At 33.4% G+C, this 27,170-nt stretch overlaps 1 protein-coding gene and 1 non-coding gene across 2 annotated transcripts; one reads left to right on the forward strand and one right to left on the reverse strand.

Moving 5' to 3' along the window:
• The first annotated feature begins 5,103 nt into the window (after nucleotides 1–5,103).
• TRNAA-CGC (transfer RNA alanine (anticodon CGC)) lies at nucleotides 5,104–5,176 on the forward strand. Its single transcript has one exon. It is a non-coding gene; the product is annotated as a tRNA-Ala (tRNA).
• A 2,956-nt stretch (nucleotides 5,177–8,132) lies between these two features.
• LOC137819634 (phragmoplastin DRP1B) lies at nucleotides 8,133–26,862 on the reverse strand. The gene is made up of 16 exons (XM_068623536.1): nucleotides 26,623–26,862; nucleotides 17,380–17,443; nucleotides 17,188–17,292; nucleotides 13,781–13,882; nucleotides 12,956–13,006; nucleotides 12,801–12,862; nucleotides 12,377–12,467; nucleotides 11,669–11,733; nucleotides 10,581–10,775; nucleotides 10,318–10,437; nucleotides 10,068–10,138; nucleotides 9,747–9,972; nucleotides 9,400–9,450; nucleotides 9,033–9,261; nucleotides 8,673–8,812; nucleotides 8,133–8,472 (listed from the first exon to the last, which is right to left on the reverse strand). Exons 1-16 carry the CDS (start codon nucleotides 26,749–26,751, stop codon nucleotides 8,344–8,346), a joined length of 1,830 nt encoding a protein of 609 aa, XP_068479637.1. The 5' UTR covers nucleotides 26,752–26,862; the 3' UTR covers nucleotides 8,133–8,343.
• Nucleotides 26,863–27,170: the final 308 nt, after the last annotated feature.

A 27,170-nucleotide genomic window follows, 5' to 3' on the forward strand; every position in this document is an offset into this window, starting at 1 on the left:
AAACTAATCCTTAAACATTTACGAAAAAAACTATTAAAAGTGGATACTATTTTTTTGTTAAAATGTAGTAAAGTTGACATATATTGTTCCTATTAGGGAGATGCGACCTAGAGAATTATTGAAGTCTTCTTCTCCTTCCTTCGATCGGTCAGGTTGCTGGGTGATGAACTGAGATTCTCCTCGTCCTCCTGCTTCTCCTTCGGCACTCGGTCTCGGGTGAACACCGAATGGTGGGGTACCTGCGAAGGCACTCCAACGTTCAAGTCAGTAAAGGGGATGAAGGTGTTCTGGTAGGTGAACAGTAATAAATGGCGTACCTTTCTCCTTGGGTACGTGCTATTTATATTATTCTAATGGGCCTACCTTGTTGGGCCTGTTTATCGGAGTGGATCTTGCTTAGGGTTGTATTACCTAATTCTTAATGACGGATTAACTTCACTGACCTTGGTTTGAGCATTAAGGGTAATATGGGTCGGCCGTCGGCCAGGACTCCATGGTCCCGATCGTCTCGGCCAAGTCTCTAAGGCCTCGGCCAGATTTCTCTGGTCTCGATCGGGCAGGCCGTCGGCCTCGTCCTCTCGTCCAAGTCTCTTAGGCCTCGGTCAGGTTTCTCTGGTCTCAGTCAGGTAGACCAGGTCTCGAGCAGTCAGGTGGGTCTCGGTCAAGGAGACCAGGGATTGGTCTCGCCCATACCGGTACATATATTTACACCAATACCATGTTAATTCCAAAAAGAAAGATAAAAAGACACTCAAGATTAGTTAATATATAACTTAGTATTGTAATGAATGACAAAAATAGGAAAATTAAGAAGACAGAATAGTGTATTATTCTAGTTTAATGGCTATCAACAATGGATTGAAGCATTTCTACTCAACAATAGCAAGTTTTAAGAGAATATAGAAGAGAAAAGTTGGAAGAGAGAGACAACAAATTTTTCCTCCTTCAGGTGTGAGTTTTTTTTTTTTTTTCCCTTGTGCTCCTCCTATTTCCCACACTATCCGCAACATTTGATACCTGTCTTTGACCCATAACAGAATTCTCTGATTTTTCTGTGACTTCAAACTTTGCCTTGTCTCAGTTGCTGATATGACATTACCTCCTCCATTAAAAATAACCTTGTCCTTAAGGTTGTAATGTGGATATGTTTGTTGAAATGATTGGAAAAGTAACCTTGGAAAAGTCCCAAAGTATCTCATTCTGATATTTTTTCTTAGTGCTAATGAGTTTTGTCTATATGGTTGCAAGTTAACAAACACCATGTCTCCTTCCTTGAATTCAATCTGTCGCCTTTTTTTGTGTGCATTTCTTTCATCTTCTGTTGAGCTTTAAGAAGATTTGCCTTCAATTGAGTCAAGATAGTGTCCCTCTGTTGCAACATTTGGTGTGGATCTGTAGGGTCATTAGTATCCAAGACATACTTATCAATTCTACGAGGGTCCCTTCCATACACAGCCTTAAAAGGCGCCATGCATGAATCTGCTTAACCAAAACATGTTGGTGTGGAATAACCAACTTCCCATTCCAATACAATAATTCATCGTGGAGGAGTGCCCTTGCTGCATAAATCCCAAATGACCTTTAATTGTTCATCTTCTGCTACTGCAACTTTTAAGGTAGCTAAGATTTGTAGTTTAGGCTGGAACCAGGCATGAAAAATACTCCAGATAAAGCATCTGCTGGAATATTTTCTTTTCCAAGTTTATATTCTATAATGAAATCATAACCAAGCAATCTATGTAACCACACTTTCTGCTCAAGTGTTTGCAGTGTTGGCTTTGAAAGGCTTTTCAGACTTTTTTTATCATCTACACAAAGACTCACAATTAAAATTTTACTACTATGGAAGCCATTACGAACAAAATAGGCTCTTATCTTGTTGTACCAAACTCTGAGGAGATTATTTAAGGCCACATAATGCCTTCTTTAATCTGTACACTCTCTCTTCTTCACCTTTTTCACAAAATCAAGGGGTTGCTGCACATAAATGTTCTGTTTAACTTCACCATGAAAAAAAGACACTTTTCACACATCTAAGTGAAAAACATTCTAGCAAGTATTATGTGAATGGTATTAAACCTGACAACCGGAGCAAGTACTTCTTTATAGTTGAGTATACCTTTTACCTCTAGACTTGTTTTAAATTTGTCTATTTCTCCATTTTCTTTAAATTTGATTTTGAAGATTCATTTTACTCCAACCCACTTCATTCCTCTTGGCAAATCAATCAACTCTCAAGTATTGTTTTTCTCTATAGATTCACTCTTTCATTATTGTATCTCTCTACTTCTTGTTATTGATGGCTTCCTTGAATGAAGGTCAACATTAGGTCAACATCATCATCTGATAGACCTTCTTTTCTTTCGTAATCAATTATCCAAATCGACTCTCTCTTATTCCTTCTAACCTTCCCTTTTAACTGGAGTTTCATAATTATTAGGAGGAGTACTAGTGTCTACGAAACTGTCCACACTATTCTCTTCATTTTGTTCCTCAATTTTCAAATCATCATTTTATCCACAACATTCTCCTTATACTATCTTCAGTGTCACTCACACATTCTTCATCTTCTCCCTAATCAATAATATCATGTTGGTATTCTTCATTTTGCTCCCAATTCCATCATTTTGTTCTTCAAATATCACATCCTTGATTATCAGTAATTTCTTGTTGATAGGATCAAAAAACGATAGATTTGAATTCATCACTTACTTCCAAGAGAACATATTACTTGCTTTTATCATCCAATTTGACTCATTGTTGATTTTGTATGTGAACATGTGTTATGCATCCAACACACTTAAAAGTAATCAATTGTTGGTTTCACTCCACTCCATGCTTCTTCAAAAATTGTTCTACACAACTATTGTAGGACCTATTGATAATATAAACACACCATCTTATAGTTTCAGGCCAAAATATCTTAGGGTCTTGTCTTCCAATCAACATAGAATGCACTATATTCATGATTGTTTTATTTTTTCTCTTAGCAACTCTAGTTTGCTAAGGCGTGTAAAATTGATTTTTTTTTAAAATCACTATAGTAAATTGAATACTGACCCTAAATGTAGGGACCAATAAGGTAATTATATCTTCTTTATCTTAAGATCTTTCAGGTGTTGTTTTTCTATTACTTTGAGTTCAACTTCTGATGTGGTGACTTTATCTGCTATGACTGAAATCCCATGTTCTACCAAATTTTAGTACACCTTAGAGCGTAGAAAATTTTCTATTAGTTTTGCCCAATGATCATAATGTCCATCAAACATGAAATTACAAGTTGCACAAATTTGTTGGCACTAGAATTTTCTATTTTCTTTCTTCTCAAAATTATATCACTCACGACACACGCTCACCATTATTTCTCTCACACTCATGTGATTGTTATCCCAGACTCAATTGTTTCTCTCACACTCAGATTCTAGATCATACCTCTTGTGAAGGAGCTTTAATACTTATTGTTGAACACAATTGTAAGATTTGTCTATGTTTTTTTGTACTTAAGTGTATTGAATTCAAAGTGCATTTTAAGGTTTATAGTCATGCTAACATAAAACAAAATAAAAATAAAGAAAACATCGTCTTCACTAACTAATTTCATGTACAAGATAGTGTGTGATTTCCTAAAAAACTATATCAACAATTGACGACCTAATTTGAAATAGAAAACACAATCTACTTATTTAATTAAATTTTGAACAGAAACTGAAATTCTAACCGCTAACATTCACAACATTTGACACCCTTGACCCATAACAAAATTCTCTTATTTTTTTAAATTCCAACTTTGCCCTTGCCACTTTGTTGATATGACAAATATCTTGTACTATTAAATTAATTTATATATATAAGGGTTTTTAACCATGATGTGGTTATTTTTTTTGCTTTTTATCAAAATGTGGTATGTTTAAAAAAAATTACAAATTTAGGCAAGTCATGCCAATTCGGCACGACTTCATATGCACAAATCGTTCCAATTTGACACGACTCTGTCATGTCTTACTGAAGTCGTGCCAACTTGGCACGACTTCTGCCCTGTCATACTGAAGTCGTGTCAACTTGGCACGACTTCTGCCTTGTCATATTGAAGTCATGCCTTCTGCCACGTCATATTTTTTTTTTAAAAATTTTATTGTTTATATATTGGTTAGTAAGTTATGTAATGTTAAAAAATAATTTGATACATAACTTTCTAAGAGTGTTAGTTTTAAGGAACAAAAAATTGGATAATCGTGTATGGATCATGTCCGACGCCATTAAATATCAAAATATAAAAAAAATTGCATACATGAGACAATAAATATCAAAATATACTTTTTGAATAGTGGGAAACCATGCAATGTCCTTATGAGTTAATGGCTCAAAGTTTGAATAAGTTGATTATCCAAACATGATCTATACACGATTATCCAATTTTTTGCTCCTTAAAACTAACACTCTTAAAAAATTATGTATCAAATTAATTTTTAACATTACATAACTTACTACCCAATATATAAACAATAAAATTAAAAAAAAAAAGACGCGGTAGAAGTCGTGTCAAGTTGACACGACTTCAGTATGACATGAAAGAGTCGTGTTTAATTGGGATGATTTGTGCATATGAAGTTGTGCCGAATTGGCACGACTTACCTAAATTTGTAAAATTTTTTAAACGAACCCCATTTTCATAAAAAAATAAATAAATAACTCCTTCTTGGTCAAAAACCCTATATATAATGTACATTACTCATTTTATTACTAGTACTCTTGTATTTTTAATTCGGTTCCTTACATATTCAAGAATCAAATTCAAAATGCATGAGATAATAGGTAGCTGAGATCAAATCAATAACGTTTATACATATAAAGTGCAATTTATTATTTTTCATGTGTAGAAATAAGTCATTGTATATGCAAGAAATAAATCATTCGTTTAACCTATTTTTTTTATATAGAACAGCGACTAATACCTAATAAATAGACTTTACGATAAATTAAGCGTACAAAAAGTAATAATAATTCATGATTTTTTTCTTATAATTAGAATTAAAGAAAAATATTTTAGATTTATTTTATTATTAATAATATAATATATTTTAAGTCTACTTAAGTATCAACAATGGGGGTGTAGCTCATATGGTAGAGTGCTCGCTTCGCATGCGAGAGGCACGGGGTTCGATTCCCCGCACCTCCATTTTCGTTTTATCCTTTAATTTTGTTGTGCTTTTTTATTTTTAACTTTGTGCGTGGAGTTCATGTATGGGGGGTATCAATGACAAGATGGTGCTTCTGTTTATATAATCACACTAACCTGAAATGGTCCAAACTCTCCTATTAAATGGATCAAATTAAATTATAGTGTTTTCCAAAAAAAGAAAACTACTTTATAAAACGGTTTGATTAATCAAATGATTTTGTAAAGCTTTCTGGTTCTGTTACTTGATAAAAAAAAACATATATTAGTGTTAAATCCATAACTAAAATGAAGTGAATAGGAAAAAATGATTTAGAAAAACAAAATCAAAATCTTTTAGACAAAACATTTATTAAATAAATTATTTTTAATTTTTTACAAGTATTTTGTTTTAATGATCTTATCTTTAGTCGATACGAGATGTCCAATATATCATCTCATAATGTATGAGATTTGATATTGTGGATAATTTGATAACGGTCCGATAATAAATGACACAATAAGTTCAACAAATTTTGTTAAGATAAACTCCAATTCATTAGTAAAAAATAAGTTTAAGTCTAACTTATCTTCATTAAAATCCACTTGTAAAATGAGAATTATCCCCGCTTACATATTGTAAATTAGTTTTATTTCTAGTCGATATGTGATGTCTAATATTTTGTTCCAAATAAAAGAAAGTGAGAACAAACTAATTATATATATTTATTTCATTAACAAATTTTGTAAAATAAATACTAATATATAAATAAAAAAAAGTAAAGAATATAAGTTGATTAATGTTATTTTGAATGAGATTGAAATTCAATTTTTCTATGAGCATATCGAAGTAAGTTCTAAATATTAAGATTACGTTGAAAAGAAATGCATATATGATGAAGAAAAACTTTATTATTTAGAAGATTGAAGAGGTGGTTGTTCATTTGAAGAGGAGTTGTATATCAAGAAGAAAGTAATTGGTCAGATAAATCGAGAAAGAGATTATACGTCAATGTTTCATAGAAGATGACATTAATATAGCCTTCAATAACATTGTATATAAATCATCATATTTGTCAAATACCATTTCTTCCACCAATCATTGAATTCTTTTAATGTTGTCTAGCTTGATTGGAGGGTCTTTTTAGTGATTACCAAATATCAATAGTTGATGACATTGAATAATTATTGATAAGGTATGAGTTGACTTAAACTAAATTAATTCAAGAAGATTTGAGATTAATAAAGAAATAATTTTACATCCTTCATTTGAAAGTCAATGTGAAGGATGTTAAAGTTAAAATGTTACTTTAAATTTCAAATAGTTTAAATTAGACTTTAGATTTAGTTGAGATCCTTGTGAAGGATGATTAAGAATTTTTTTATTCGAGAAAATATATATTCTAAAAAATAAAGATAAGCAAAATGGAATAAACTAGACATAACCTAATAAATTATCACCAAGCTTCAATGAATATAGTATGTTTGAAGGTTTATGAATTGTGAAGTAAACACCAACAAGTAGAAGTTTTGAAGATAAATAGACGTGCCCCTATATATTAGAAAGCTAGATTGAATAAATTCTAGGAAATTTAAATTAACCTCAAGTAAAAACTTGGGTAAACAACCTATACAAGAAAATTTATGTGTTTAACCTCAGCAATAATAACTTCTCGATCTTCATTATAATGATTCAATAAAAAAATAATCGTAAGCGTTTTGGTACCAATCTATCTCTACATTAACATTATTTTTCAATTTAAAAGCTCCTCCCACAGTGTAGCATTCTCTAGTTAGCCTTAAGTCAATGATAACAACTGCATCAAGAATAGTGGGTAACGGATTCATAAGATAGTTTGAGAGCATAGAGATCTTGATTCCATAGATGCACTACGACCATAATATGTAATTTTTTTTAAGCTAGATGAGATTGAATATATTGATTTTTTTTTCAATGAAAACCATAGAACTTTTGGACTCATTTCAAATAATAATTGTTTCTTTTTGTTGTATATTTGTGTGATAAACTTGAGATTATATTTATAAATTATATTCTTTCCTCTGAACTATGAACCAAGGCCAAGCCTTCTTTAGTAGAAGGAAAGAATCTACAAAAGCAAAATGTTTGCCAGAGAGTAGGGAATGGTTACTTTGAGTTAAAAAAAAAATTGGTTTCTTATTTGAGACATGATTTTTTGGTTTTTTGTTGAAGTCTTTTAGTGGTGGAAGGAGAATAAGGAAGAAAAAAATTAAAAGAAATTTTGAGCTACAAAGAGAGTTAAATTACTAATTAGGGGTAAATATGATAAACATGACGAAAAAGACGGAGACTTGATTAAATGGATATAAATGCTTAAATTTAGCGAAAATGGGAAATTATTAGTGGACGATGACCGTTTTTTACTTAAATAAAAAGTTGATTTGTTAATATTTTCAAATTGTGTAAAGTATAATCATATGTCACACTTAATGTATGATTTGCTCAAGGAAATAAGAATAACACTTAATGTATTATTTGCTCAAGAAAATAAGAAAGAGAAATACAAATTGCAGAAGTTAAAATAAAGATGTTGATAAACTTTGTATTCAATATCTTTAGAAGTAATTTTTTTATCAACCACGTTAAAAGAAAGATGTTGATAAAAACATTACAAGGAAGAGATTGAATATAAATAAATTTATATCTCTTACCTCATTTTAATTTTGACATAGTATATTTTATTATTGGGTCTTAAAGATTCAAGTTAATCTTGTAATTCATATTATCTTTAACATAAACTTCTATTCAATCTCTTTCATCTTGTTTCAAATTACTTGTAAGAATTTCAATTCTACTATTTACTTTCTTTACATTAATTTTCTTTTCATATTGAGAATTTCTATTTTCAATACAAGAGTTTTGTGTATGTATTTATTATTAAAACATATTTCGTTTGCTTTCTTTAATCCATTCAGATTAAAAGTTGTAAACAAAATATTTTGGATTTTAATCACAACAAATTTGATCCAGGAAAGGAGTATCATGAATTCATTAATGAGAGGTAGAAATAAATTAATAGAATAGAATTAGATGAGGAAAAATAAGCAAGACCAGGAGATCCGTGTGAAAACTACAGTGTTCCTGAAGAACGTATAAAATAAAAATGGAAAAGGTTAAAATGAAAAGTGTGAAAAGTGAGGGGTGGTTTCTACCTCTCCCATGCAACTGCCTCAATCTCTGTTTGTGCACTTCTGTATAGCTCTAGCCTCCTTGCCAGGGAGGTACGCCGCTGCATGATTGCTGGGTCCTCATTTAGAAGTGCAGCTAGTTGTTTTCCCTACATTTTCATATCACACCATTTCAGCTACTCCAAATTCAATTTCAAGGATAAACTCAATTTTATGATACAAATATGTTTCCATAAAAGTATACCAAACAAACTCAGATTGTAAAAAAAAAACTAATCTAAAATTAAATTCATCAACTTCAACTGGAATATGCATGAATTCTTCAAGGAAGACAATAACCGAAACTCACCTCCTTTTTCCCCAATTCTGTGAAGAAATGATCCAGTAAGCTCCGCTTAGCCTCACGCACTTGACAATAAACTACGGACTTTGGAATGGTATTTCTCAGGGTCCCACATACCATGTTCACATAGGACAGGACCGTGGTAGCTGTTCATATTCAAGGAAACTTGGAATCTCAGTAAAGGTTAAAGGAAAACAATGCCTCTAATTTCATGAACGTATATATGTTGGGTTATGTGTTCATCATGTAAAATAGAAGTAATACAACAATAGTACGTGACTAACGGCTCCTTCAGTTCTTTTATTAATTGAATTACTACCTAGGAATAAAATCATCAAAAGAAAATCGAAAATCACTTGTCCTTACCAATTCGACGAAGATAAGCATCATTATATCTGTCGAAAAGTGAATGGGTTGGATTTCCACCCTTTTCTGCGTCTTGGGGAAGTTTGCGGAAAAATTCAACAGTCAAATAGCCATACTCCATGTCCACTAAAAGCAGAGTTGCTTTCTTACTTTCTTCTCTCATCCTCTCCAACGAATCAACAGCTGCACTTCCGAGTTCTACCTTCAAGGTGGGATACTGCTTTAATTCCTACAACCAAATGAAAACTGCTTCCATCGAAACACTTGAAAAATATTATACTAAACTATAAAGTCATCTTCAGGCTTAACACATTGAGAACTATATGCATACACACAGACAACATAAAATAAGTTATATGCGACTTACCATTGTCTCACTCATAGATTTCTGAATCAAATCCTTCAAAATTCCGTGAACCTGAAATGCATTATAAAAGTCAGGTGTCAAGTACATAGTTCAACTTAAAAATAAATGTTTCGGAGTTTTCCAAAAGTGACCAGAGTAAAAAAATTTAGAGACTTTTTAACTATGCCAAGGAAAGAAATGTTTAGGCCTAAAAAGTAATGCCAGTATCAGTCTGATCTTTTGGTTCGTGTCAAAATATACAAGGAGAAAGAAATCAGACACAATTTTCTAATATAATTTCTTTAGAAGAACATGTTTCGCACCTTAAAGCAAAGTATTTATTATATTTGTACAAAAATATATTATACCGCATCAACAGCTGCTTCAGCAGGCCCCCTAATTGATACCAAGCAAGATTCGATAAGGCGTCGGTATCCTTGCTCAGGAGCTATGAGATGAGGTTGATAACCATCTGCTTCAGTTATTAGTTTCCGCACATTGTCCATTGATAAATGTTTGTCAAACTGCAGCCGTTTTAAAGATGCTGGAAATTGATTATCAAATACTTGGTAAATTTTCTCTCCACCAGGCCGTCTGTGGACATTCAATCATTTCCAAGGTCAAATATCATAGAGTTACATGTAATTCAATATAAATACCAAATAACATTGGAAAAAAAGGGGACATACATGCCATCAAGATGATCTTTAAATATCTGATCAAAAGTTCGACAGATTTCCATTATCGTGTACAACTTCCCCTACAAATAGGGAAAAGAACTTTAATTATTCCTGCATTCAAAACTGCAAATGGTAGAAGGGGAGGGGAAAAAAAATAAGAATAACCTAATCATGAAGACAAGTTAGTACTTATAAGAAGATTACAATTGTTTTACATATAGAATCTACTGTTAGGGGTGAGGTGAAGAAAGTGGCATACTCCAGTATCAGCAGCAATAGGTTTGCCAATACGGTTCAATTCTGTCTCCAATTCAATGATAGTCTTGTTAATGAGTGATTGGAGGCCTGGGATCCGAGACTTGATGACAGTTTCCAAATGCTGAAAATTTAAGCACGTATTTAACGTAACAATAAAAACAATATTCAACTCAACAGTTTGAATCATTTACACCCCAAAGCCAATGCATCGATTGAATTTAAATTTTCAAGTAATACCTCTTAATATGCCACAGCTCAACGTACCTTGGATAGAACCTTTCCTAGATGTACAGAGCCCATTCTGGAAGCAAGATGTCTGTATTCTGGGGTATTAGCAAAATACTCGTTTTCTCTTTTCCGAGCAGCAATCATATCAACTTGTTTATTGATATCAGCTTGGGAGCGGTTTACAACACCAATCCACGGGAAGTTTAGCTTATATGATTTCCCTTCGAGGATCTAGAAAAATTAAAAGGGACAGAGGAAGCCACGTTATGACCTTTCCAAATATGATTCCAGTAATTTAAGCATAAGAAAGAAAAGGGACATCCCAATTCCTGAGAAACGGTTGTTTGAATGATTCTTAAGTTTTATGAGAGTTATTTAGACATGTGTGAATACGTATAAGCCAAAACATAACAATGAGACTAAATATGAACGATATATAAATCCCATCCTTCATTCCGCGGGATAGATGTCCAAGTAACTGTTAGGACCATAAGGCCTTTATTCGTGTTTATTGAATTTTCAGAAAACAAGAAAAACACAAAGGAGGGTACTTATTAAGATGTGATTTTAAGCTTATCACATCCTCTCCGATGGCTTAACATGGTGCACTTCAAAAAAATATTCTGCCTGAGCGAGCCACCCCAGAGGGTTGCTCCCTTCAGGCGCAGGTAGAACAACTTTCTTTAACCAAGAACATGTTGTGGCGTTCTCATCTTCTCCCTATTCACTAGAACCCGTCTTGGTGGTATGGAGTGTCCATCGTTAGTTTGGGAATTTTTCTTTGTAAGACATTCCATGATGAGGCCGCGTATTTGGTTCAAGTCGGGCATGTTTTCTTCTTTTTAGTGGAAAAGAGGGGGGGTCGTTTGTTGCATCCTGTTCTTCTTTTTAGTCTCTGTAGTTGTTGCTATAGCTGGATAGCAACATTCTTCTTTCAATGCAATGGACCCATCTTATTCATTGTCATTTTACATTCTTATTTGACTTCACAATGTTATATTTTCTGAAACCACAAAATAACTCTCACATTGCTACATTCTTGGTGAAAGGACGCCAAGAGGGAAACATATTGCCTAAGGCAAACCGTGCTAAATTCTGTATTGAGAGGTCAAGAGAGAGCTTACCTCACTCGCATCAGTACCCTTGTCCATCAGATCAATCTTTGTCAACACTCCGAATGTCCTTTCCCCTGAAAATTTAAACTTGTTTCATAAGCAAGCGATCTCAAAACATAGTAATCTAGCCATTAGTTGCTCGTAAAAAAATGAGTTTTTACTCATGTAGAGGGCAAGCGACATTGAGCAATTGACAAATCAAGAAGTACAAAAGTGAGAACGAGTTAAAATTTGATGCTCGGTAAAGAAGTCAACCGTAGAAACTTAAAGAAACCAAGCTACTGGATCTCTCAAAACACACAACCAGCCTAACCGTGTGCTTATAAGTTGTAGATCTAAACCTTGAAAAAAATTAAACATGCATGTACATTAATACTAGAGATATTTCTGGACAATAAAATCCCATACAGCTAATTTGGTTTCAACAAAATTGAATTTACCTATTCTATTGACAAACATTACATGTCAAGGAAATTTGAACCTGACATTATGTACAAATATGAGAATTTATTGATATAAGAAGCCTAACACAAATGACTTAATCAATCTTCTACATATTGTGTTTGGCAGCAAACATTACGAACCTTCTGGGTTTTTATTTTCAACATCTTTTTTGTTTTCAGCTTCAGCTGTTTGATTAAATTACTTGATACGGATTAGCATCAACTAACAAATTCCCACTGTTTTGTCACCGAAAAATTATGTTCAGCATCTTACCTTTAGGATCTACTTCACGGGAAATCTTAATTGCATCTGAGGTTGCAAGGTCTTGATTAGCAGGAGATATTGCCAAAATGATGCAATTCGGCTGTAACAGGTGATTAGTTCCAGAATTACTTTGAATGACATGGTCAGGAAGTTTAGCTAACACCAGTGGAGCTCATACATCAAAATAAATAAACTACGAAGAAGCATTTAACTACAGTAAGAGAGCTCAATACACATGCTGGATCGGGAGGGATCACTAAAATTGAATAGAGTTCATGAGTATTAAATATTTAAATTGATGTTTCAATACAACCTCTAAAGATTGCATTCAAATTTTCTGATCTCATAGTAAATTAATGTTCCCATATGCATCAAAACCTTTCTCGTATGCATGCACATATTCATCATTTCATTGTATACAGGAATAATTTACCTTTTCAATAAAACCCCGAACCATATTTTCAATGTCTTGCACAATGCCCTCATGCTGACCATCTGCAATTTACCCCAGAAAACTTTACTGCCATTACACTCCATATTTATAATGTAATGGTTCTCGGAATTTACAGGTAAATCTTAGAAACTCACCAACAGCGACTTTTGTTAGTCCCGGAAGATCAACCAGTGTCAGATTCACAACTGCCAAGTGAACAAATTCATTGCATGAAATGAGTGCCTAAATAATAATATCTACATAAATAAAAAAAGTAACAAACAGAAGAATTTGTATGTAGCCAAGCCAAGTAAAAAGGTCTCTGCTCTCATAGCATTAACAATTTGAAACATAACTTATTTAACAAAGTGGTCACTGTGAAGTAGAAGATAGTAGTTGATATTCATCTCGTTTTGAAAAGGAATAGTAGTTATTTACGTTATTTGATGAGAAAATCAAATTACCTAATACTATGTATATAAAAAAGGTAAACATAAAATTTCTGTATATTCATGAAGAGCTAAAGTAGAACATAATTGCCGTTAGTATGGTTTGTATTCTCCAGGAAATCATTGGTAAAATTCTTTGTTTTAGAAACCGGACGGAATCAACCAATCGGATAAAAAAAACTAACGAATCAGTTCATAAATAACAAAATTAACTAGAAGAAATCAATAAAAGAACTGAAATATCGATCAAATACAAACAAACAAAAAACTTATTCACAAAATGAATAAAAAGTATTTAATTCAATGTCTTCTTGTTTTATTTTTTAAATCAACCTATAATACTTTTCATTTTCTTCATTATTCTTAATGTAAAATTGTTACTATAAACAAATGATGACGTATATTGTTAAAAAAAAAAATTTAAGAATTTATAAATTTATGGTTTTTTTTTGTAAACAAATTAAATGGTATACCTATTTTTCATTAAATCTTTACTGTGGATAAAAGTATCTGCTAATATGTATATCTCACCGTGAGGGGAGTAGATACTCAGATGGATGGGGACAGATGAAATACCCTTATTGCGTCCTGTTTCTCTATCGGTCTCGTCAGCGATCTCCTGCCTAACAGCAGCTACAGAACAAGACAAAATTAGTAACTATGCGACAAACAGAAACACAAAGATGGTAACAAAATTAAAAACTAGTTAATGCAAACTAATAGAAAGGATCATATTCAACATTTGATAAGCCCCTTCCCATGAAAGAGAACAATGAACAATAGCTAACTGACGCATCTAGGAATAACAAGTAATATGTTGGATTCAAAACTATAACAATAGATCTCATTATAGTCTACCTCTTCCACTTGTGTAGCATTTAACCTTTGTCCCTTCACACCTGGTATTCCCTCATTTCTCTTGAACACCCACTTTCATCTTACCATCTTTTGGTGTCTTAGTAGATCAACAAGTATTCATGTGTAGTTCTTCCTTAAAAATTCAATCTCCTACTCCATGAACCTGTCATTGTTGACCTTTTATGCCTTCTATAGCCTCATGAATGTTTTTAGGCTTTGAACCACTTATCTCTTCAATTGTTGTCACAACATAGTTCATAAGGTTAGCATATCCAAACAGTTTGACCTCCTCCTTTCCCTACCACACGTAAGCTAATAGCTAGAGTCAACTTTTGTACATTTTAGTCTTTCTCGTGTAAGAGGTAGAAAGTTGGTCTATATCTTCTGATGCTTCATCGTCTAACACCTCCAAATGGTTTGATCCATCACTAGAAGGCTCTACCTCAACATGAATTTTCTCCTTACCACACATCATAGTCATTCGAGTCTCATCATCAAATGTGATGTCCCTATTCACAAAGAATTTTGCATCTCCAAGCTCCAACCTCCACATCTTATATATCCTTTCACACCTTCTATGTATTCAATAAAGATACATCTCTCAACCCATGCTTCAAGTTTGTCCTTCTTGACATGTGTAAATGTCAAGGAGCCAAATATCCTCAAATTCTCTCATAATTTGTTGATCTTACACTCCATACTTTTATAGGAATCTTGCAATTAAGAGCGAATAATGGACTCATGTTTATTAGGTAGACAATAATGTTTGCAACTTCTCTCCAAAAGGACTTAGGCAATCTAGCTCCTTGCAGCATAAATCTCACCCTATCCAAAATGGTTTTGTTCAACCTCTTGGACAACCCATTGTTGTGGTGTACTCTTTATACCTTTCACCCTGCAAAACTCATTGAACTCCCCTTAAATAAAATCCAATTTGTTGTTTCTCTTAAGCACATTTTTGGTTCCTTGTTGATTACTCATCATGATGTACCACTCCTTAAACCTCTAAAAATTTTCAGTCTTACTTTTCAAGATATAGATCCAAACTTTTCTTCGAGTAATTGTCTATAATGGTAAGAAAATAAGACCATCCACCATGATTCTATGTTAGCATTGGACCCCACAACATGAACATACATAAAAGGTCTATTGGACACATGTTTACTAGTCTTAAATTTCAATTTATGAGACTTTTCGAGTACACAATGATCACAAAACTCCATTCTCTCCATTTGATCACCTTCTAGCAGGTTTTTCTTCTCCAACTCCATCAAATTCCTTTCACTAATGTGTTTCATCCTCATATGTTACAACTTCATCTTATCTTGCATCGTCTGATTAACCAAAACACATGCACGATCACTATTGAACCGTCTACGATGTATATGTCAATCCCCCCATACCCCTTCACACCTTTTACGTATCCAACAAATATACACCTTTCAACCCATGCTTCAAGTTTGTCCAACTTAACATGTGTTAATGTCAAGGAGCCAAATATCCTCAAATTCTCATAATTTGTTGGTCTTACACTCCATACTTTTATAGGAATCTTGCAATTAAGAGCGAATAATGGACTCATGTTTATTAGGTAGACAATAATGTTTGCAACTTCTCTCCAAAAGGACTTAGGCAATCTAGCTCCTTGCAGCATAAATCTCACCCTATCCAAAATGGTTTTGTTCAACCTCTTGGACAACCCATTGTTGTGGTGTACTCTTTATACCTTTCACCCTGCAAAACTCATTGAACTCCCCTTAAATAAAATCCAATTTGTTGTTTCTCTTTAGCACTTTGAGATTATTCCTTGTTGATTAGCCACAAACACATGCACGATCACTATTGAACCGTCTATGATGTACATGCCTATTTTTAATCTAACAGAACCTATGTTTTGTACCTTACAGGCTTTATGGTTTCCAAGAAAGACCACTCCACCTTTTTTCAGTTCCAAGGTCTCAATGAACTCTTTCACTAGACACATGCGATAAGCTCATCCTAAGTCCATGACTCAACTCCTCTATGTATCAGACGTATCAGACACAGATGCCACCAACATCCTTGCAAACTTGTAGCTATTAGACGCTACAAGAACATTGACAAATTCCTTCTCCAAGTGAAATTTCTTGCATTTCCCATTTCTCTTCTTCTGTGAACAAATCATCTTGAAGTGACCTTTCTTGTTGTAGTTGTAGCACTCAATGTCTGCCAGATTATTTGACGAGTATTGCTTTGACTTCTTCCCCTTAAAATCTTTTTCTTTCTTTCCCTTTGACTTAGACACATTCAGACTCAACCCATTATCCTCTACCTTTGACTCTTAAAACTTTTGAAGGTCCTTATTGAGGTTTGCACCTCCTCTAGAGTAATGTTATGTTCCTTCTCGAAGAACAAAGCATCTTTAAAATGTTCATATGTATTAGGCAAGGCATTAAGAAAAAGCAAAGTCTCATCCTCATTCTCAGGCTTCTCCTCAATGTTCTCTAAGTCGTCCAGAATCTTGTTAAAATTTGTTAGTTGCTCCATCAACGTTCTTTGTCTTAGTCATCTTGAACGAATATATAGTTGTTGCTTCAGACAAAGTCTGTGTGCCAAAGACTTAGTCATATAAAACGACTCAAGTTTCACCCACACCGGCATAATAGTCTTCTCCTTAGTGACTTCTATCAGTAATGTCAATTATTGGGTTCTCAATAATAACAAGCAAGAAAACACAAGAACAAAATTGAAAGAAAGGACTTTCATTAATACTGGAAGGTTCTATACACAAAGTCTAATGCAATACAATGTATCATCTATATTCATAAGTGTCTCTATTTATAAAACCTAGGTTAAGATAGTTGAGCCTAATAAATGTCTACATTAGATGGTTTGTCACATCATTACTAGACAATCTCAAATAAGTAGTATTTTGCTCCCTTCCATCAGACAATCTCGTCTGACTGAACTCTTGAAAGATTGTCTGCTACACATGATTTAGAGCCAAATATCAAATTATATTTATTTTTTTAAAATTTAAAATAAGGTTGCTTGCTAATTGCTACCACACAGATGTGAAAATGTTTTACGTATCAGGATACCAAAATCAGCAAATTTCTTCCTTGGAAGGTGCATAAATTCAGCGTATTCTCTCCCTTCGTCAATCTTATGAAGTTGCAAAACAAGAGGACGCCGAGTAACAATTCCTGCATAAAAATAGTGGTTCAATTATCCAGAAACTCATCGAAGGGAGAGAGCAAGAAATACAATCAGGAAATAACAGGCTCAATTACCAGATCCACGTGGTAGAAAGTCCTTTCCGACAACACTCTCTAACACTGAAGATTTTCCAGAGCTCTGCAAATTAAAAGTAGCAGGAAATTTTAAATTGTATATATTTATGACAACTAAATGGTAACATTAAAGTTGATCACAAATATATAATAATCAACCAAAATATGTAAAGAAACGTGGAATTTAATCTTCTTTTGTTGCAACTTGCAAGGTCAATACAATACATGACAAAGAGAGCTGAACCTCGAAATTAACAGTGTTAGATTAAATGGATACAAAATACAACAAGCAACATATCAATAAAAAATCCCTAAGCGATTGGATCAGTTTGAATTTTCTTTTAAAAGCCAAAATTATATTGAAAAAGGAAATGGTAGAAGCACAAGATGTGCCAAACCCTCCAAATGTCATAATGCATCCAACATCAAGACGTTGATTATAAATGAAGAAGGTATCTTGAATATTGATAATTAAAGAATTAACTACAACTTGTAAAATCAAAACGAGACACATTAATTCGAAACAATACAAATTGAAAAATGTGTTTTGTAAACCATTCATCCCTAACAACTAAGAAAATAATTAAATCCAGTTTTATTCACACTATTAAAATTATACCTTAAAAATCAAAATATTTTTTTCACAACACTTAAATGATCAGAGAGAAATCGGTTACTAATAAAATCCACATATATTACAAGCAGAGACAAAAGTTTCACTCATGGATATAAAAACTTGTTGCCAATACTTAACAGGCTGCATTTACTTGTAATTCCTCGCTACATCAAATGTCATCATGAAATTGATACTCCAGTTTAAAACCTTAGTTTCATCTTAACGAAGGCATGAAACACCACTATATAACTATCTTTTATTTTCTACATCACTATATATATAGTATAATTTGTCATTAGAATATATTTCCATACATAATAAATTAGAAGTCGCCTATGATATTAATATAAAGTATATAAAGTACAAAGTCAAAGTATGCGTGGAAGTATATATTATGGGTGGTTCAATAGCAGTCTGATGATAGGTGATTAGATAAGTCTAATAGACTCTCGTTAGGATAGACTCTAAATAACTTTGATATCATATTGAGAAGTGAACTTTAAGTTTAACTTAATCTTATAAAACCGGTTTATAAGATGAAATTTGCACCTACTTATATATTATGAAATATTTTTATCTCTAGTTGATGTAGAATTAAAAAAAAATGTAATAGTTATTAAAAGCATAGGATTTTTTGGACTAATATCGAGATTAATTGTAAACTTCTTTAAAAGTATTTTTTGGGGTGGTTCTGGCTTGGAAGGGACAATGGTGGAACAATACAGAGAGGATTGCAAATTAATGAAGTTTCCTTTTTCTAGAGGGAGGAGATTTGGGATCCCGTTATTGAAAAAATTCTCGAAACATAAAATATTGTATTGGGAAGAGCGTTTGTGTTCATTAAATCTTGTTCAGATGCGTACTTTTGTTCTTTAAGATTTCCACTAGGGTGAGAAGGAATAAGTCAATCAAGTTTATTATGGAACAACAAGAAGAAGATAAATTTGGTAAAGTGGGAAAAAGTCGGCAGCCCGAGAATAAACGGGACTTGGAATAAAAAAAATTACATCATTGAATGAAGTTTTGTTAGAAAAATGAAGGTGGTCATTACAAAATGAAGACAGTATCTTATCAGATTGAGTACTACTTTCAAGGTATGAAGCTGGAAAAATCTAATAGGGATGCAGAAGACTTCTAGTTCATCTTAGAGGAAGGATTTAAGAAGGGTAGGTGGGGAAGAAAATCAAGAAGTGATTTGGTAATGAAATAATGATAATACACTTAGATTGGGTATTGGCTACATAGGTGGTTAAACGATTCTATTACAGCAAAGTATTTTAACAAGTTGTATCTCACAAAAATAACACAAAAAGTATGGGAAAGTGCAAAAAAGACACCTGGAAATAGAGTTTTGATTGGGGTAGACAAATAGTTCTAGGAAAGAGGATAATTTGCAAAGATTACAAAACACATACTATTAGATATTATTAGATATAATTAGATATTATTTGATATTATGAGATATTATAGATATTGTTAGATATCTTATATTTATGTAATGGGCTTAGCTCATATGTTTCTTTTCCTATATAAACATAACCTTATGTGTTCAATATACACAAGGGATTTACCCTATTCTTTCTTTTCCTTTAATATGGTATCTAGAGCATAAGGTTAGGGTTTAGGGTTTAGGGAATTTTCCAGCCACCGCCCCACTGTCTCGCCGGAGCTACCACCACCTCGTCGGAGCAATCGCCGAACCCTTCGCCGGAATCTTGTCGGAGCCTCCGCTGGAGACGTTGCCGGAGCCTTCATCTTTGTTGTTGCCGCCAATTAACCGGTGACTGGATTTGTCCTTATCTTTTATGGCTTCTTTCGCTTTCATTGCCGCTACCATTGTGGCTTCTTCTGCAGTCATTATGCCGGATTCATCTATTTATACTAATTACGTCAATGTTCATCTTTCCATTGACAAAATGGATGGAACCAATTATGACACTTGGGCATCAGATATTAAATTATGGCTTAAGAGTCAAGGTTATGTTGATCATCTTACTCATCCTACTGTTGCTGAAAATGAGGTTTTCCGTTGGTTGAAAATTGATGCTCAATTATGCATTGTTATCAAATCGACCATTCACTCATCTTTAAAACAAATTTTTCGTACCTATGAGACATGTTCAGAAGTTTGGGAACAAGCAAAATTATTATACACCAATGGCAATGATACTCAACGTCTTTATGGTGTGTGTCAAAATTTTCTCACAATTGTTGCTCCCAAACGTCTTTATGGTACAATGGCAGAATATCTAGGTAAACTTCATGCTCTTCTTCATGATTTTAATGAGTTATTACCTCCTGCCTCTACTCCTTCTCAAGAACTAGAACAAAGATCCAAGTTCTTCATGTTATTGGGTTTACATGGCCTTCCTGATGATTATTCTCACGTTCGTGATCAAATTTTGGGATCTCCTATTGTGCCCAATTTTACTTCCACTTGTTCTACCCTTTTGCGCGTGTCAGGTAAACATACCACTGATATAACGTCTCATGTTGATGACTCTTCTGCTTTAGTCTCTCAGCATAATGATCGTACTCGCCCTCACAAGCCGGGCAAAGGGCGTCACAAGTGTGACCATTGTGGCAAACTTGGCCACAAAATTGACAGATGTTATGCCTTACATGGTCGTCCTCCTAGATCTGTTGCGGTTGCTCAAATTGCCCCTGTGCAACCTTCTACCATGGACCATACTTCAATTGATACCCCAAGCCAGCCTGTTATTTTCAATTAATTTCTTAAATGGTATGAGGATCGTCAGAACCCTAGTTCCACGGCTTCTGTTGCACATTCAGGTACATCTTTTGTTGGCCTCACTCACTCCACTTCCCATGGCCCTTGGGTTCTAGATTCAGGTGCCACTGATCACATTACTGGTAATAAATCATTTTTCTCTTCCCTATCTACTACAGGTTATTTACCTTCGGTTACCATGGCCAATGGATAAAGGGTACCATCACATGGTGTTGGTACTATTAATCTTTTTTCTTCTTTATCTATTGATAATGTTTTGTATGTCCCTGGGTCTCCATTTAACTTATTATCCATTAGTCGTCTCACCCGTTCCCTTGATTGTGTTATTTCTTTTACCAAAGATTATGTTACTTTACAGGACCGGAGTTCGGGACGGATTATTGGCACCGGATGTGAGTCTCATAGACTTTACCAACGACAGATCTCTGCACATGTTGGCGCAATTATGGATTCTCCATCTCTCATTCATGCTCGGTTGGGTCATCCTAGTCTTGCCAAGATGCAGCAACTTGTTCCAAGTTTGTCTAATGTGTCTACTTTATCGTGTGAGTCGTGTCAGTTAGGGAAGCACATTCGTAGTTCTTTTCCTAGTTGTGTCTCACAACGTGCTTCATCTCCTTTTGCCTTAGTTCACTCTAACATTTGGGGACCAAGTCGTATTAAGTTTAATTTAGGATTTCAGTATTTTGTTACTTTTATTGATGATTATTCAAGATGTACTTTGGTATTTTTAATGAAAAATCGTTCTGAGTTGTTTTCTATATTTCAAATATTTTACAATGAAATTAAAAATCAATTTGGAATTTCCATCCAAATTTTGCGCAGTGATAATGGACGTGAGTATCTTTCTCATTCTTTTAAAAATTTTATGGCTTCTCATGGTATTCTTCATCAAACTTCATGTGCTTATACACCTCAACAAAATGGGGTATAGCTGAGCGCAAGAATAAACATCTTGTTAAAACAACTCGTACTATTTTAATCCATGGTGATGTTCCTCAGCGTTTTTGGGGTGATATTGTTCTTAGTGCATGTTATCTCATTAATCGCATGCCATCTTCAGTTTTAGATAACAAAATTCCTCATTCTATTTTATTTCCACATGACCCTCTCCACTCTTTACCTCCCAAAGTTTTTGGGTCCACATGTTTTGTTCATAATTTTAGTCCTGGTCTTGATAAATTAGTTCATAATTTTAGTCCTGGTCTTGATAAATTATCTCCTAAGTCACACAAATGTGTCTTTTTAGGGTTCACTAGATCACAAAAAGGATATAAATGTTTCTCACCGTCTTTAAACCGTTATTTTATTTCAGCAGATGCCACCTTCAGTGAATCTTCCCTTTACTTTAAGTCTTGTCCTTCTCCTTCAATTTCTTCATTTAATCACGTTAATATTCCTCTTGTTGTGCCTAGTGCACCTAACGATTCACCACCGCCACCAACTCTTCAGGTGTATAGTCGTCGTCAAACGTCTCATCGTCCTCCGGCTCCTACAGTTGAACCTCCGACTGTTGAACCTGATATTCCTATTGCTATTCGTAAAGGTATACGTTCTACTCGTAATCCCTCTCCACATTATACTGCTTTGAGTTACCATAGACTATCTCAACCCTTTTATACCTACCTTTCGTATATTTCTTCTGTATCCATTCCAAAATCTGTAGGTGATGCCTTAGCTCATCCTGGTTGGCGTCAGGCCATGCTTGATGAAATGAATGCGCTTCAGAATAATGGAACTTGGGAACTTGCTCCTTTACCATCTAGGAAATCTGTTGGTTGTTGGTTGTAGGTGAATTTTTGCTATCAAAGTTGGTCCTGATGGTACTATTGATCGTCTCAAAACTCGTCTTGTGGCTAAGGGTTATACCCAAATTTTTGGTTTAGACTATGGTGATACTTTTTCTCCAGTAGCAAAGATGGCCTCTGTTCGCTTATTCATAGCTATGGTTGCTCTTCAACAATGGCCTCTTTATCAACTGGATGTCAAAAATGCTTTTCTTAATGGGGATTTGCAGGAAGAAATTTATATGGAGCAACCTCCCGGGTTTGTTGCTCAGGGGGAGTCTTCTGGATTGGTATGTCGTCTTCGCAAATCATTATATGGCCTCAAGCAGTCTCCTAGGGCTTGGTTTGGAAAATTTAGCAATGTTGTTCAACAATTTGGTATGACTCGCAGTGAAGGAGATCATTCAGTTTTTTTATCGTCACTCGAGTGTTGGTTGTATCTATCTTGTAGTAAATGTTGATGACATTGTTCTTACAGGCAGTGATCACCATGGCATCTCACAAGTAAAACAACACCTTTGTCAACACTTTCAAACCAAAGATCTTGGCAAACTCAGATATTTCTTGGGGATTGAGGTAGCATAATCCAATACTGGTATTGTTATCTCTCAAAGAAAATACGCATTAGATATTTTGGAGGAAATTGGGTTGATGAATTCGAAATCTGTTGATACTCCCATGGATCCCAATGTCAAGCTTCTACCCAATCGGGGGGAGCCTCTTGCAGATCCTGAGAAGTACAGCAGATTAGTTGGAAAATTGAACTATCTCACTGTTACTCATCCTGATATTTCCTTTGCAGTCAATGTGGTGAGTCAATTTCTTAATTCTCCATGTGAAGATCATTGGAACGCAGTCATTCGTATAGTGAAGTACATTAAAGGCTCTCCTGGAAAAGGTTTGTTATATGGTCATAATAACCATACTAAAGTCGTTTGTTATTCAGATGCTGATTGGGCAGGATCTCCATCTGATAGAAGATCAACGTCTGGTTATTGTGTCTCCATTGGTGATAACTTGATCTCTTGGAAGAGCAAGAAACAAAGTGTTGTGGCAAGATCTAGTGCAGAAGCAGAATATAGAGCTATGGTCTCAGCTATTTGTGAGCTTATTTGGCTTAAACAGTTACTTAAAGAATTGCAATTTGGAGAGGTTAATCAAATGACACTTATATGTGATAATCAAGCTGCTCTTCATATTAGCTCAAATCCAGTTTTTCATGAAAGGACAAAACAAATTGAGATTGATTGTCATTTCATTCGAGAAAAGATTATATCGGGAGATATCAAGACTGAGTTTGTTAATTCAAATAATCAATTAGCAGATACTTTTACTAAACCCTTAAGAGGGCCTAGGATTGATTACATTTGTAACAAACTGGGTACATATGATCTATATACACCACCTTGAGGGGAGTGTTAGATATTATTAGATATTATTTGATATTATGAGATATTATAGATATTGTTAGATATCTCATATTTATGTAATGGACTTAACCCATATGTTTCTTTTCCTATATAAACATAACCCTATGTGTTCAATATACACGAGAGATTTACCTTATTCTTTCTTTTCCTTTAATACATACAAAGGGTTTAAGCCAACAGACAAATGAAGGACATTTGGATTTAAAAATAAAAATTTAGTGAAGAGTTTTTTTTTCTCGGGAATATAGAGAACAGTATATTCTGAAATCGACATATAACATTATTCAACAACATAGCATAACAACGCAGGTTGATACCAGTTTTATTACCAGGTTATACCAGTTTTATTAGTTTTTGGAATGAGAAAATATGAAAACGCTCCTACCTTGTAAATCACGAGACCATTACTAGAAACACAAAATTGGTGAAGAGCAAATTCAAGAAAAAAGAGTGGACAATTCTTTGATTTGTTGTCGCATGAAACCTATGGAGTGTGCAAGAAATCAAATTATGTTTTATGGTAAAATCTTTGAAGGAGGAGAAGAAATTCAAAAAAACATAAAATGAAATAGGATTAATTCCTTTGGTTGTACATCTTTCTTTCAATGGCCCTTTTGTCCGGGTCATTTATAAGGGTTGAAGTAGGTGCCATATTTTGGCAGGACATTATTTAGTGTTAATGCTCTTAAATATACCGTGTTACCATTTTTAAATCTATTTGGTTGAAAATAAAAGGGATTTTTGTTACATCTTTGTAAATGAGTTAGTACTCCTGTACTGTACTACTATATAAATATATGTTCCTTTACTAAGAAAAAAAATGTCAAACATTGTGCAGCCACAATTAAAACTACATCAATGTTCACAAATTTTCAAAAGATCATGGATATGATGAAAGAATGACCATGACCAAAATGTAAACCTTATTTTCACTTGAACAAAGACATCAACATCACTACATAACTATTTATATAAAGTAGTAGGGTTTCAAAAGACATTTTCATAATGAAATAAAGTAATCAAATATTATCAAATTGATACACCAAATACAAAGTTTTTAGATTTTGTGCAATTCCATTATGACCAAATTATAATTACATCAATTATCTTTTTCACAATTTATTACAACATCAAACAATCGTAATAAAATTAAAGCCTTTATATTTTGACAATTTTGTTATCTTATATAACAACTACATAATCAAATATATTATTCTATTTTAAAATTTTATTTATAATTATCTGAGTATATTTTATTATTAAAAAGAGTCGTTTCCTGGTTGTTTAAAAAAAGTTGATTATGAAAGGATATTTTACAAAATATAATTCTAACTACGATTCAAAACTTTAGTTTCACTCTAAAAGAGGATTTTGGATTTCTGTAACGGCATTGCAACCATAATTGGAATTGCATCGACCCACCTTTATCTACAATCTCACATAATATCAATCACCATGTAGAAACACAATGCAATTTAAAACCTTAGTTTCACTTTCTCACAATCATCGTGTGGAAATCACAATGCAATTTAAAACCTTAATTTCACTTTCACAAAGACACATCTTATAACTATCTATACTTATATTTACTATTTTTTCTTTAAAAGATATTTTCATAATAAGCTAGAAATAACTAATGATATTGTTATGTTGATACACAACTACGATGTCAAGATTTTTGGACTTTGAGCAACCAAAACACAACAATAATTACAACAAAATCAATCACGTGTTAACAATTTTCAACAACACCAAAGATTGCGATGAAAATGTGATTGTGCCTCAATTTAAAACCTTAGTTTCACTTGAACTAAGGCATCAACATCACTGCATAATTATCAATACTTACTAGTTTTTGTTTCAAAAAGACATTTACACAACAAATTAGAAATCACCACTGAGATTGTTAAATCAATTTTATAAGTACAATGAAAAGATAACTTTATGCAACCACAATTATAACCACATAAGGATCGTGAGGATTAAACTATCATCGCAACTACAGTTCAAATCCTTAGGTTCACTAGAACATAAGGATCAACATCACTGTATAACTATGAATATTTATAAGTTTTTATTCAAAAAAAATCTATTATAAACTAAATTTCACCAATGAGATTATCATATCATATGCTGATTACAATGTTAAGGTTTCAGATTTTGTGCAATGACATCACCACCACAATTACAACCGCATTTGTTTACAATTTTTCATATATAACATCAAATATTGCAATGAAAACTGCTACTATAATGTAAAATCTTAATTTACCGAGACAATTATCACAGCTTAAATATATATCTACTGTTTTCTTTTAAAAATACATCTCCATAGTAATTTAGAAATCAGCAATGAGATTATCATATTAATACGCCAAATACAAACTCAACTCCACAAATTACGCAAAATCACCCTGAAAAGTGGAAATAAATGGACAAAAACATTTATTGAAGAGAAAACATTGATTTGCGTGAACAAATGCGGAGTTGAAAGAAACAGCAAGGAACTAAAAAGGTAGAATTTCAATCTCAAATCTTAACACAGAAAAAGTTATATAAAAATATTGCAGTAGAAGAACGATTCCTAAATTAGAAAAAATAGTAATAACAAATCAATGGCGATGAATAAGATGCAGATCGTTAAGTGTTTTGAATGACCTGTCCTCCGACGACAGCGATGGACGGAAGGGCGTCCCATAGAGTAGGCATGGCGCTTTCCTCGCCGTGATCACCGAGTGCAGTGCACGCTCTCTGGATTTTGTTCACCAACTGTATCAGATTCTCCATTGTAGGAGAAGAGTGAGTTAACTCGGAGCTTCTGAATGAGAGAGATTATTGAAGCGCCAAATGCAGAAAGAGGAAGAGAAGTTGAAGCAACTTTCCAAAAGATGGTATTGAAAAATTCCTTAACTGATTTCTGTTATGTGTCTATTAACCATTTTGCCCCTCTTCCTTTTCATCTATAATCTTATATTATAATATTAGTCCTTAACATTAATAAAGAACTCCCCTTAACTACTCTTTTTATGTAAATAAACTTTTATCATTTTAATTAAGGAGTGATTATGGAATAAAGTAACAAATGAATTATATGATGTTTATAAATACAATGGTGCCAAATTACAATAACCATAAATTATTGTCCTTCTAAATAATAAAAAAATTATATCATAACTATAGTTATAACTTTTCTTACAATGATATAA

This window comes from Phaseolus vulgaris, chromosome 10, assembly GCF_000499845.2.
Source record: "Phaseolus vulgaris cultivar G19833 chromosome 10, P. vulgaris v2.0, whole genome shotgun sequence".
NCBI classification, from domain to species: domain Eukaryota; kingdom Viridiplantae; phylum Streptophyta; class Magnoliopsida; order Fabales; family Fabaceae; genus Phaseolus; species Phaseolus vulgaris.